The sequence below is a fragment of the Emydura macquarii genome, unplaced genomic scaffold (genome assembly GCF_026122565.2).
Source record: "Emydura macquarii macquarii isolate MOO-44397 ecotype Brisbane River unplaced genomic scaffold, CSIRO-AGI_Emac_v2 contig_2768, whole genome shotgun sequence".
NCBI classification, from domain to species: Eukaryota; Metazoa; Chordata; order Testudines; family Chelidae; genus Emydura; species Emydura macquarii.
The window spans coordinates 14,789,410-14,802,165 of record NW_027132905.1 but is presented as its reverse complement, the minus strand read 5'-3'; the positions used below and the strand labels follow the sequence as shown (position 1 = coordinate 14,802,165).

Below are 12,756 nucleotides of genomic sequence, written 5' to 3'. Positions count from 1 at the left end.
GTAAAGTGATCATAATAGTTCAAATTCTGCTCCTTGTAACGCTGGTCTAATTCTGAGCAATTCCACTAAAGACAACAAAGGCTTTCTGGAGTTACTCCAGTATAGACCAGAGCACATTTTTACTCTTTTGCCTTACCAAAGCAAACATAATTGTTTTTCCTTCAGGCTTTGCTAGATATTAATTGGATATTAACAACCCTGCAAAGTCTCCATTACTGACAGACCTCATAAATTCCTGCTCCCATCAGACATCTGTAGTTGATCAAATAATACTTTCCACGGCATGTTGAGTAACTAATTCATTTTTTCTGTCCAAATTATCACTGTAGGAGCAGTTTTGCAAAATAAAAGGTTATTTGGAGGAAGAATTAGACTACAGGAAGCAAGCTCTTGACCAAGCATATATGGTATGTACAAGGGAAATGCTACAGCACACATCATAACAGGACACAGATTCATGTTGGTGCAGGAGGAGAGAGGGTTTTGCACATCCTTCCTAACTTTTTCATATCTACCTTTTTCCACTCTGCTAAACCACTACCTTGCAGTCTGCACAGCCTCAACATTATACTTGGCCTCTTCACATCCTGAAGTAGTAATTCTTCCCTGAGTTAACAGCAGATGTCATATTCATTAGCGTCGCCTCACCCAGTTGGAGTCATGCAGACAAACAGAATGAGGCACGTGCAGGAATATTTAAATGTCTCCTTTAGTGCACCTCATAGTATACCACAAATTGCAACCGATTTTATTGGAAAATACCAGCCCAGCAAAATCCATTGTATAGGGTTTATACCTGCTGAGCACAGATGTAAAGGTTTTTGTATACAAGTGCATGGGATAAAGCAATGAGCAGAGAATGCAGGGCTACCCAAGCCTGCATTAATGAGCATGCTCATCTATTAGCAAGACTACGACTTGAGAGAGAAATGTGTATTCTGGCATGCTGATCTTTTACCCTTATTCCTTTTTAACAGCGTAGGTCAAAAATATTCAAAATTTGCAATGTCAATGAAATTTTCCTCTATATTTTGATTTGTGATTTTAGAAAAAACTGGTCAAAATGTTCATGAAAATTCCATCCCAGTTTTGTCCAGCATCGTAGCTGTTTGAAACATTTCAAAATTATGAATTTCAATGAAAAAGTCATTGAAAAAAAAAACCTGGACTTTTTTGCTAAAACATTGAACCATTTCTTTTTACCAGCTCTGCTTTTCAATCTTGCACACATTTATTACATTGGAAGCTTCTTCTATGTAGGTAGATGCTTGAATCTATGACCAGAAAAAATCCCAGGTATATTTTGTACAATGTTCTATCTCTAATCAATTTTTGGTGTTACATCAACTAGAGAATCCAGGAGCTTGAAGCCACCTTGTACAATGCTTTACAGCAAGAAACAGTGATAAAGTTTGGGGAACTGTTAAGTGAAAAGCAACAGGAGGAGCTGAGGACAGCTGTAGAAAAATTAAGACGGCAGATGCTGAGAAAAAGTAGAGAATATGACTGCCAGATTCTTCAGGAGAGGATGGAGCTGCTACAGCAAGCGCATCAGGTAGGGCACAAGGACCAAGATCTTAGAACAAATAAATCCATGTTGTTTTGCTGTGTAAGAATACAGATTATGGTCCAATGTTTCTTACTAGTTTCTGAGAAATCCTGGTTCAACTAGCCTGGTTTTTCACTGCTTGAGTTGTCTGGGACATATAAATACCTGCTCTATGCATGCAAAAGCTGGTTTCATAATCTTATTTGTGGAGGCTGTGGGAATATTTTGGCTCAAAGTTCAAAACCAAGCAAATCTCTCTTATTTATCTCTTATCTCTGAATCCAGCCTCATAGCACAAATCTCAGACACAAGTTACTTGGCTCAGTCCAGGAGTAACTGGATGAAATTCTCTGTCCTGTTATGCATGAGGTCAGACTACATGATTCAATGACCCCTTCTGGCTTAAAATCAAAAGTGTTCTGAAAGAGTATCCTATGATACGTAACAGTATCAGTGTCAGATATGAACAGTGCACAGACACTTCCCAACCTGCTATTTTGTGCTTCATCAGTGTCCTTAGATTATCATATAAAACTGACTTTCTTCAAACAGGTGGTGAGTGGGATTTTCTTTCTAATCTCTTCCGTTCTTCCCCTCCCAAAGTGGGCAGTTGCTAATTAATCTCTCTGGGACATAAGCATTGCATTTAAACCCTTTCATTTTCAGGGATCAGTGTGCACTGCTGTGGGCATGGCAAATCGAGGGAGGGGTGAGGGGGCTAGAGGGTGACAAAGGATTTCATGCCAGTGTGGAACTGGATGAATTCCTTAGCTCTTCATTTCCAGGATCTTTAAAATTTGCCCAAGTTGGGTGACTTGTTCAGCTGAGCAAAACAGTTAATATTTTCTCTTCTGTGCATTCTGTCTGGAGTTTGTTTGTTTGTTTTTATTTCTAGAGGATACGAGATTTAGAAGATAAAACTGACGTCCAGAAGAGACAGATCAAGGACCTAGAGGAAAAGGTTGGCTGTTTTTCCATGTTTTAAAAGAATCAGATCAGCTTTTGTGGTCTGAGATAATTTTTTAGACTAAAAATCATACAAGTATTTTTCTGACCTAACTGGACTATGTTAGTTTCTCTCTTTTCACTTCATTTTCTTTCCAGTTTATGTCTTTCATTATATCCAGACATAATCTCAGATCTACTTTCCCCTTCCTGCAAACTCTTTGTTCCCTTAAGGAAACAATATTTTTCTATTAAATTATAAACATCTTATTTAAAATATGATTATGTAGCAAATGATATGGAGCCAAATGCCGAGGTCCTTACTCGGTTATTACCCAAGTCTCTTTATATGCAGGCAAAACTCCCATTGAAACCAAGATGAGTTTTGCCCACATTAAGAATTGACTGAAACTGAGTTAAGATTTCAAGATAGTGCCCCTTATTCATATAAGTTTAGGGCCACATTCTGATACCATTACCCATGTTGGAACCAGTGGGGACTGGAGTAAGATACTACACAATATGAGTATGGGTATCAGAACCTTGTCCCTTACCTGAACTGTGGCATCAAAAGAAATTGCATTCTTATTGACTTGTATATGCATTCCTGAAGTGAAATATGGTGGGCCCAATCACAGGCTCACTGCAGTCAATGCCAAGGAGACCCAAAATGCACGAGGCAGTCAACTAATTCAAAAGCTTCTAAATGGCAAGAAGATGATCCCACCTGCTGTGCCAGATGATGAAATAAAGCCCATAATGGATCTAAATGCTCATTTTTGTCTTCAGAACTTCCTTTAAACTATGTCTAGAAGAACATGACCAATTTACTTAACAAGCAAAACAAAGCATAATAAAGAAAAATCTCAGAGGCATTGAAGCTGCAACAGTGGCCAATTCTTCACCAAAAACACCTAGTCTAGCAGTAATCTTATTAATAATGCAATAAGCATATATTTTAACCCCTTAGCTACACAGTCTCTACTTTTTCCACTTTGCTGTCAAAGTTCCAGTGATGTTCAGTAGAAATCAAGGGGATATGCAAGAGTATATAATACTTTCATGGGCAGAAAATGGATCAAAATTGGGAGTGTACTGAATTGTCATCTTTGATTTAAAAAACAAAACAAAACTTGTGACCAGTTCAGTAGTGAACTGAGATGGAAGACACTGGATAGCCACATTTTCAAAAGGGACTTCAAACCACAAAAATTCCCATCCCACTAGAAAAGCAAGGACCATGATGGAAGAGATCCAAGAGTCAGTTATTAATAGTTCAGTATGAGGGACATGTTTGATTACAGTCAGTGTTACATCATTCATCCATGATCTTAGCATATTTGCTAGGATGGACAGCAGGTGCCATTTCAGAAAGCATGTGCCAGATGCTCAGCTGGTATAAGCGAGCACAGGTTTGGGACTTCAGTAAAGCTACGTTGATTTACACCAGCTGAAGATCTGGCCCAGCTTTTCCATGTGGTGTTGGTTGCATTAATTTTGCTGATGAGTTGAAAAAAGTGATACGGTCTAGTTTTTTCACACCGGGGAGAGCGGTTGATATTTATAGACACAATTGGAAAACATGTTTTCTGCATGCATAATTATTTCAGGTCTAATGTTAAACTGAGTTTATTATTATCATATGAATTGAAAGAAAACTAGCGCTGATCCCTAAGACACTACAGCACAATTTTTTTTATATAATCTTCTTTTTTCTTCTGCAGTTTCTGTTTCTATTCTTGTTCTTCTCTCTTGCCTTTATTCTTTGGCCTTGATGTCAGTGTGCCTCTTGGAAAGGTAAGGCTGCTTTACATATTTCCATGTAACTAGTGTTTGTCCCATAGATTCTTATGAAGAGAAGGCCAGATCCTGAGTTGATATAAATCGATCTGGGTACACTGACTGCAGTGGAGTTATGTCACTTTACACTAGTCAGGGGTCTGCCTTGAGTTTTTAAACTTAGCAGTCTCCAGACTGTGGAAGGAAGGATGGCAGTCTTGTGATTAAGATACAGGACTATCAGGCAGCTTTCACATTTGGCTGCCCTCCATGTCTTTGTTGCCTCCAGACTAGATTATTGCAGTGCACTGTTCAGGGCGCCACCTGAAGAAATGCAGACTGGGGCTGTGGATGTTTCACCAGTTCTCCATTTTGCACTGTCTTACATAGTTAATTTCAGGAGCAATTCAAGGTTTTGGATATACCCTTTATGGTCTTAGTCCTGTGTGTCTGAGGAAAGCCTCTCTCAAGCCCTGTGTATCTGAGGGAAGCTTCACGCTCAGCCCTAGCAACTAGATCAGCTGAGATGCTCAAGACGATAGTCCTTATGGCCTGTTCCTGCAATTCCTTGATCACGTGAAGAGCGCTAACTCTCACAAATAGCCACATTGACTAGAATTCTGCCTTGGCCAGAGAGAGCCCAAACTGGATGATCTTCAGGGCTCAACCCAATCCAGAACGTATGGAGACTTTTCTGGAGGGATCAGTTAAGTGGGGAGAGAAGCAAATGAACCCCAGGAGACAGTTAGTTAGTTTTTTGATAGGTCAATACCCATGGCTCTTCCAAAAAGTTGACTGTCCCATTTTGGAGTTGCCAACATTTTAAATATATTTCCCAGCTCTAGCAAACAGGTGTGCTGGAGGGATTGCATAATGGTATCATAACCACTGACTGGAAGTTCCTGAGGCAGAACTTCTAAAAGATGACCCAGCACAGCAGCTGGGAGATGTTTTGAGGTTACCAGTGGCTAGTGAATATTTGATTTGACAATTTTGCATGCTTTCTGTGCAGAAACTCTGTAGAAATTAGGTGATTTTGAAAGACTATTGCATTAATAGTTTGAGTCTGATTTTGCAAATGACATTCTATTTTGTGCCAGCAAACCATTCTGGGCAGAAACAATGTTATCTGGATGACTGAGCATTGGAGTACACTCACAAAAATCATGGGTGCAAAATGGGGAGTCAGACTGAGGAACCTTTAAAAATCAGAACTCTTTGATATGTACAAACCCAGAATTCACAGTGAAGCTCAAGGTGCACAGGAAAACCCAGATGAACTGAAAGTGAAATTGGCAAGAATCTCTACTAAGCAAAACTGGCAAATACTACCCATTTGCTCATGCACTTATTTGATTTGCACTTGCAAGGACATGCTTGTATATGCAAAGGAGAGATATGGAGGTAGTAAAACTGATGCTTGCAGAGGAACAGATTTTTGAAAGAATGACATCTTAGAATATTCAAAGAGCTGACAGAGGACATATCTGAGCCATTAGCAATTATCTTCGAAAAGTCATGGAAGAGATTCCAGAGGACTGGAAAAGGGAAAATATAATGCCAATCTAATAAAAAGGAGAATAAGGACAACACGGGGAATTACAGACCAGTCAGCTTAATTTCAGTACCTGGAAAGATAATGGAGCAAATAATGAAGTAATCAATTTTCAAACACCTAGAAGATAATAAGGTGATAAGTAACAGTGACATATCTGTCAAGAACAAATTGTGTCAAACCAACCTAATAGCTTTTTTTTTGACAGGGCAACAAAGCATGTGTATGGGGGGAAGCAATAGATGTGGTATATGCTGACTTTAGTAAGGCTTATGATACTGTCTCTCATGACCTTCTCATAAACAAATTAGGGAAATACAAACTAGATGGAGCTACTATAAGGTGGGTGCATAACTGGTTGGAAAACCATTCCCAGAGAGTAGTTATCAGTGGTTCATAGTCCAGCTTGAAGGACATATTGAGTGGGGTCCCGAAGGGGTCAGTTCTTGGTCCGGTTCTGTTCAATATCTTCATCAATGATTTAGATAACGGCATAGAAAGTACACTTATAAAGTTTATGGATGAGACCAAGCTGAGAGGGATCGTAAGTGCTTTGGAGGATAGGATTAAAATTCAAAATGATTTGGACAAACTGGAGAAATAGTTTCAAGTAAATAGGATGAAATTCAATAAGGACAAATGCAAAGTTCTCCACTTAGGAAGGAACAATCAGTTGCATACGTACAAAATGAGAAATGACTGCCTAGGAAGGAGTACTGCAGAATGGTGTCGGGGGATCACAGTGGATTACAAGCTAAATATGAGTCAACACTGTAACACTGTTGCAAAAAAAGCAAACATCATTCTGGGATGTATTAGCAGCAGTGCTGTAAGCAATTCACAAGAAGTAATTCTTGTGCTCTATTCCGCGTTGATTAGGCTTCAGCTGGAGTATTGTGTCCAGTTCTGGGCATCATATTTCAGGAAAGATGTGGACAAACTGGAGAAAGTCCAGGGAAGAGCAACAAAAATTATTAAAAGTCTAGAAAACATGACTTATAAGGGAAGATTGAAAAAATTGGGTTTGTTTAGTCTGGAGAAGAGAAGACTGAGGGGGGACATGATAACAGTTTTCAACTACATAAAAGGTTTTTACAAGGAAGAGCGAGAAAAATTGTTCTTCTTAACTTCTGAGGATAGGACAAAAAGCAATGGGCTTAAATTGCAGCAAAGATCATTTAGGTTGGACATTAGGAAAAACTTTCTAACTGTCAGGGTAGTTAAGCACTGGATTAAATTGCCTAGGGAGATTGTGGAATCTCCATCATTGGAGATTTTGAAGAGCAGGTTAAACAAACACCTGTCAGGGATGGTCTAGATAATACTTGGTCCTGCCTTAAGTACTGGGGACAGGACTAGAAGACCTCTCATGTCCCTTCCAGTTCTACGATTCTGTGATTCTTTTTGTGTAAGTGCAATTTTCTTCCACAAAACTTGCACCTGCATTTTCTGCTCCTCTGGGCACAATTCACTTCAGCCATGGATACAAATCTGAGTATTCGCACCTCCAGATATACCGTTGTGGGAGTAAACCATGAGTCAGAGACACAAGCACTCTAATTTTACCAGTGCAAATTGCACCCAGGAAAAAGGAGACTTGGCTTTAGTTTTTGAAAATGTACCTCATAAAGTATGCCTCAGGTGCTCAGTTTAGGTGACTATGTTTATAAATTTGTCCCTGATAGTACACAGCTGTGATCAGCTTTTTCCTCTCTTTCTAATTCTGTTCACAATATGCCTTGACACTGTAGAGATTTGCAGTGTGCTGCACCTGGCATGAAGTGCGAATTACATTTTGCATCAGCATTACAGCTGTTCAGGAAATATTATTTTGTGCCTGACAATTTTTCAACAAAAATCTACACATTTTGATTTGCTTTGAAATTTTTGTTCAGAAGTTTTCAGGTTTTTGTTGAAAGAAAGAAAGAAAGAAAGAAAGAAAGAAAGAAAGAACCCCTAAATTAAAAAAAGATTCCAAAAATGTTAAGACATTATTTTTCATTTTTTCAACAAAATCCCCCAAAATGTCATAAAAAATGGTTGAGGGAAATTTCCATGTTGACAAAACAAGCCATTTTTTTCATTGAAAAAACATTTAGAGCTGGTTGAAAATTTTCATTTAAATCGGCACTTAGCACACAGAAATTCCAGCTCCCAGCCTAGAGAGGTTAATGAATATTTCATGAGAATCAATGCACGTTATTATAGTGCCAGACAGGAATGGAGGGGGGATTATCAGGTATAGAAATAAGATAGAAGAGCCACAGAATTAGAATTTCAGAGAAGAGCTTTTCAGGAGCCGAAGATGTAAGCCAACATTTTTAGAAATACACATTCCCTAAATTAGAAAACTGAATGCAGTTTCTAAATGAGATTCCTAAATCCTTATTGTCTGAACGCCTGTGGAAATATCTTAAACACGCCCTCTAACACTGCGTGGCTGCCTGCCAGAAGAAAATCTTCAAAGGATATTTGTAGGCATGGATTACATGGTGACTTTCAAATTACAGTCTCCTAATTATTTCCACAACATACTGAAAGTCATTCTGAATTCCTGCTCACAGACGTGTCACCTCCTCCCTCTGCTTTTGAGTAGGAGATGAAAGCAGTCACATGGGAAGAAAAAAAATCAGAAGCAAAGATGAGTACATTATAATCACCATATTCAGTAATTGCATCTATGCCATAGTGACCTATTTGGAGAGCTTGTCCATCCAGGTAATGGGTGGCTAGAGAAAGCTGATGAGGGTGCTTCAGGTTGGAGCTCCTCATTAGCAATCTAGAAAAGATCAGGCAGCAGATTATCATTCTGTTCATTTGCACACAGGAGTCCTTTAATCCAGTTTCTCAACCAGGGGTACATGTACCCTTGGGGGTATGCAGAGCCCTTCCCTGGGGTACATCAACTCATCTAGATATTTCCCTACAGGCTACATAAAAAGCACTAACAAAGTCAATAGAAACTAAAATTTCATACAGACAATGACTTGTTTATACTGCTGTATATACACTATACGCTGAAATGTCAATATAATATTTATATTTCAATTGATTTATTTTATAATTCTATGGTAAAAATGAGAACATGAGCAATTTGTCAGTAATAGTGTGCTGTGACACTTTTGTATTTTTATGTCTGATTTTGTAAACAAGTAGTTTTAAATGAGGTAAAACTTGGGGGTACGCAAGACAGATCAGACTCCTGAAGAGGTACAGTAGTCTGTAAAGTTGAGATTCACAGCTTTAACCTATATGTAACCCATCTGAGATTCCTAGGACATAATGGAATGTTTGCTGGAATCAGATGCACTGGCTTAAATTCTCAACTGCACTGAACTCACAGAGTTAGAGGGACAGTCAAGGTGACTCTACCATTTTGCCCAATGCCGTTACTCCTGATGTACAAGGCTGTGATAACAGAATCAGGCTTACATTGCCTTCCTTTGGGAACCATAAAAGTCTAGGTAGTCAGTCAGGCCCAGATGCTCAAAGGTATGTAGGTGCTAGATTGTCTAATATGATTAGATAGCTATGCTCACATCTTCCTTCTGTTGCTCTTCTCCTCGCCTGAATATAGTTACAGGAACTATGTCCAGCTGGCAGCATCTGGCATTACTAGGATATCCCAGCAGATAGCTGAAGTCCCATCCAAAGAAGGAACTCTTTCATGTGTTGTTTTTCATGTCTTCATGTACAGAAAATTAGGATCTCATACTCGTGCCCTGCCTTCCTATGAGCAGGGAGAGGGATTTAGATCAGCCGGAAGGCAGGTGAAGCAAATGTTACAGCTAAATCTTTGTAGAGAATAGAAAATCTGCCATATGCCAATTGAAAAATTACAAAAGTGGAGGGGGATGTAATTTCAGAAAGAACTGAAAGGGCTTCTTCCAATTCTGACCAAATTTCATGAGTGCAATTTGCACCTACTCTGTCTACCTCCCGCAACCATGATGTGCTCATTCCTTATTACAAGCAGGGGAGATGGCACATGAGTATTTTGGGAGAGGTATAGGAAGCCTTGAGAGAGGCATTGTCAGGCAACTCTGCATTATTATGGGGTGGTAGTATCACTATAGTTGAGGCTAGCCTGCTATTTAACAGCTGATTTTCTAAGTGCTCTAAAATCCACATGCGTACCCAGGTTGCCTTGAAATTTGCCTTGCTTCAGCTAGGCTCAGAATAGGGTTAGTGGCACAAATTTGGGGTCATTTGAACGAGTGGTTCCCAAAGTACTGTCCTAAAAAAAATCATGTGGCATCTAATTTTACAGTTCTTATAATTTTTGGGGAGGGAGGAGGCTGGAGGGCACATGAAGCAAAGGGATCAGTGTCTCTGCCAATTGCCAGAGTCCTGCTGGATGCCAGTTTTCTAGATGCTATAATTTTTAGACTTTAAATAGATTCATTTGTAAAACCTCCTTGAAATGTACCTGGAGACCCATTTCATGATCAAAAAGTCTACGTTTTTTCCATACCTCTCTTTACAGTTTATCATCATCTCCTATTCCCCTTAAGCAGCTGGGGGCACACAGAGCTGCAATTATTTCAGATGAGGATTTATGGTCTCCTACTCCTAGGGTCAGTACAGCATTCACAGCTGTTGCTTTCAGGGAGAGGGTTACAAAGAAAGAAAGAAAGAAAGAAAGAAAGTACTCGAATGGGTGAAAAACTACAGAATCCATCTGTGCAAAACTCTCAGGAGTCTGTTTATATGAGATTCCCCTAGTTGAGAGGGTTTGCAGGGGGAACGTGTGTATGCAGAAGGACATTCGGTTTGCATGGATTTTGCACCCTGTGACTTTCACTCTGTTTCACAATTTAAATGGACCTGAAAATCCAAAGCAAAACTCAGATGAAAAATACCAAGTTTTTCCTGGTTTTGAGCAAAGCCCATAATCCTTCCCCATCCGTGATAAGAAGGGTGGATGGACACAAAACTCAGCCCAAAACTCGGTCCTGGTTCATCCAAACCACAGTTTAAGTTCACTTCAGAGTTTCATGAACAAAGGGGCTGTCCTGAAACCAGGAGAGTTTCACCTATTTTCATGTCTCTGTCCTTGTCTTCTGGTAGAGCAACCTGGTTTAAGCCCTGCTCCCACTGAAATCAGTTGCAACCTTCCCATTGACTTGAGGAGTGTAGAAGTTGGGTTCTAAATCCTTGCCTTCGGCAGCGGATGGATACAGTTGCTGTGTTCAGAAGAATATCCTGTGTTTAGATTCTTGACTAATCCCTTTCCAACAATGGAAAATCTCCAAAACCTGTGGGTGGGCAGGAGGGAGGGAGAGATGGACAGACCGATGCAGTCTCTCCATTTATCTAATACAGATGTTTTTCTTTTCTATTTTGTAGAGTGCCGGACTACACAGATAGGTCCTTAGAAAGGCAAATGCTTCCAAACCCATGAAGAAGAGAACATTGTTTACACCGATTTAAAAAAAAAACCCACAACCACCTGTAGCCAAGACTACAACCATCATGTATTTTAAAGCCATTATTCAAGATTTGTTACTTGACAATTCCTGTCTAAAGCTAACAATATATGCTGCATTTAATGAAGTTCTATATGTCAAAACTAAGAAAAGGAGGGGGAAGAAACAAACTGTGAACATATATCATTAAAAATTTTTAAACCGAATCAGCAGATCCAGTAAAAATGGGCCTTGGGCATGGAACCAAAGTTACAACAGACCAATCTATCCCTGCTGTGCAGGGGGATCGTATTAAATGTAACTGACACCCCATGAAAAGATCAATATTAAAGGGACAGAGCAGGAGAAATGCATTCAAAACTGTGAGAGGATTTTGACAATAAAATATTCAATTTGAATCATCCGGCTTCCTTACTACAGGGACTCTTTTTGGTTTTCAACTCAGGAACAATGACAGCTGCAATGTGAACAAAGGGGGAAATGGACTCTGTTTTGTTTCATGATGGGCGGAACTGGGCATCATGTCGTATGTGGTGGGGATGTTAATATACCATCAGCTAGCATGGCAAAGGAAGGAAAGAATGTGGGTGATGGACCTAATGAGGATTTATGACAATACTGTAGCCTTATCTTTCTTCATGATCCCTCCACGAAGAAGAGCATGTACAATGTTAGATTCTTTTCATACATTTTAAAGACTGACACACTGAAGAAACAACCATACTTGATTTCACAACTACTCCTAATAATGTACCTAGGATCACTGGAATGGGGCTGAGGAAAGAAATGGGAGGGGAAGGGGGGAATGCCTATGTTATCTGATCCCACAAAACATTGACTTCCAAGCTTGTCTAAAATTGTATGCTAATGAACATGTGAAACAGTTACAAATATTTCGGTTTGATTTTGTCAAAGTGATTTTGTCAACTGGCTTCTTGGCAAATGGTACATGAACCAAAAATAGGTGGTAGCTGGGCAAAAGCATCTTTATTAGACAGAGGACAAATGTGTCACTTACCATTTGTCACGATTAAGGACAGGTAGAAGCAGTTTGCCTTTCAGTGCAACACTTATCTCCCTGTTACAATGCACAGAACCTGATCTGAATGGCTACCCTGCACACTCCTTAGGGCAGCATCAGAATACATACACTGCACGCCCCCGCCAGCACAGGTATAAATAGCAGTGTAAGTGAGGCACTGCTTAGGCGAGTAAAGATACACCAGAACTCTACTGTCTGTACCCTGCATGGCTCTCCACACACCCAAGCAGTGCCTCCCCATCTACACTACTATTTTTAGCAGAGTAGTGTCCTGCGGCCTTCCTGATGCAGAGTCTTTCTCTGCCACAGGGAGGAAAGGCCCTGGCAGGGGAGAGGCAGCAGGGAAAGGCTCCAGCAGTTTCCTGTGGTGGGGAGAATTCTGGCAGTGGGGAGCTGTCAGAGCCTTCCCCCATCACAGAGAAAGACTCCGGCAGCAGAGGAAAGGCTCTTGCAGAAG

General features: G+C 39.9%; 1 protein-coding gene across 1 annotated transcript in view; it reads left to right on the top strand.

Moving 5' to 3' along the window:
* Positions 1-12,052, top strand: part of JAKMIP2 (janus kinase and microtubule interacting protein 2) — a 43,539-nt gene extending 31,487 nt beyond the window's left edge. The window contains exons 17-21 of the mRNA XM_067567449.1: positions 330-407; positions 1,352-1,555; positions 2,445-2,510; positions 4,219-4,291; positions 11,178-12,052. Of these exons, the coding sequence (XP_067423550.1) occupies positions 330-407; positions 1,352-1,555; positions 2,445-2,510; positions 4,219-4,269 (399 nt within the window). The 3' untranslated portion in view covers positions 4,270-4,291; positions 11,178-12,052. The remainder of the gene's footprint in view (positions 1-329; positions 408-1,351; positions 1,556-2,444; positions 2,511-4,218; positions 4,292-11,177) is intronic.
* The last annotated feature ends 704 nt before the right edge of the window (positions 12,053-12,756 follow it).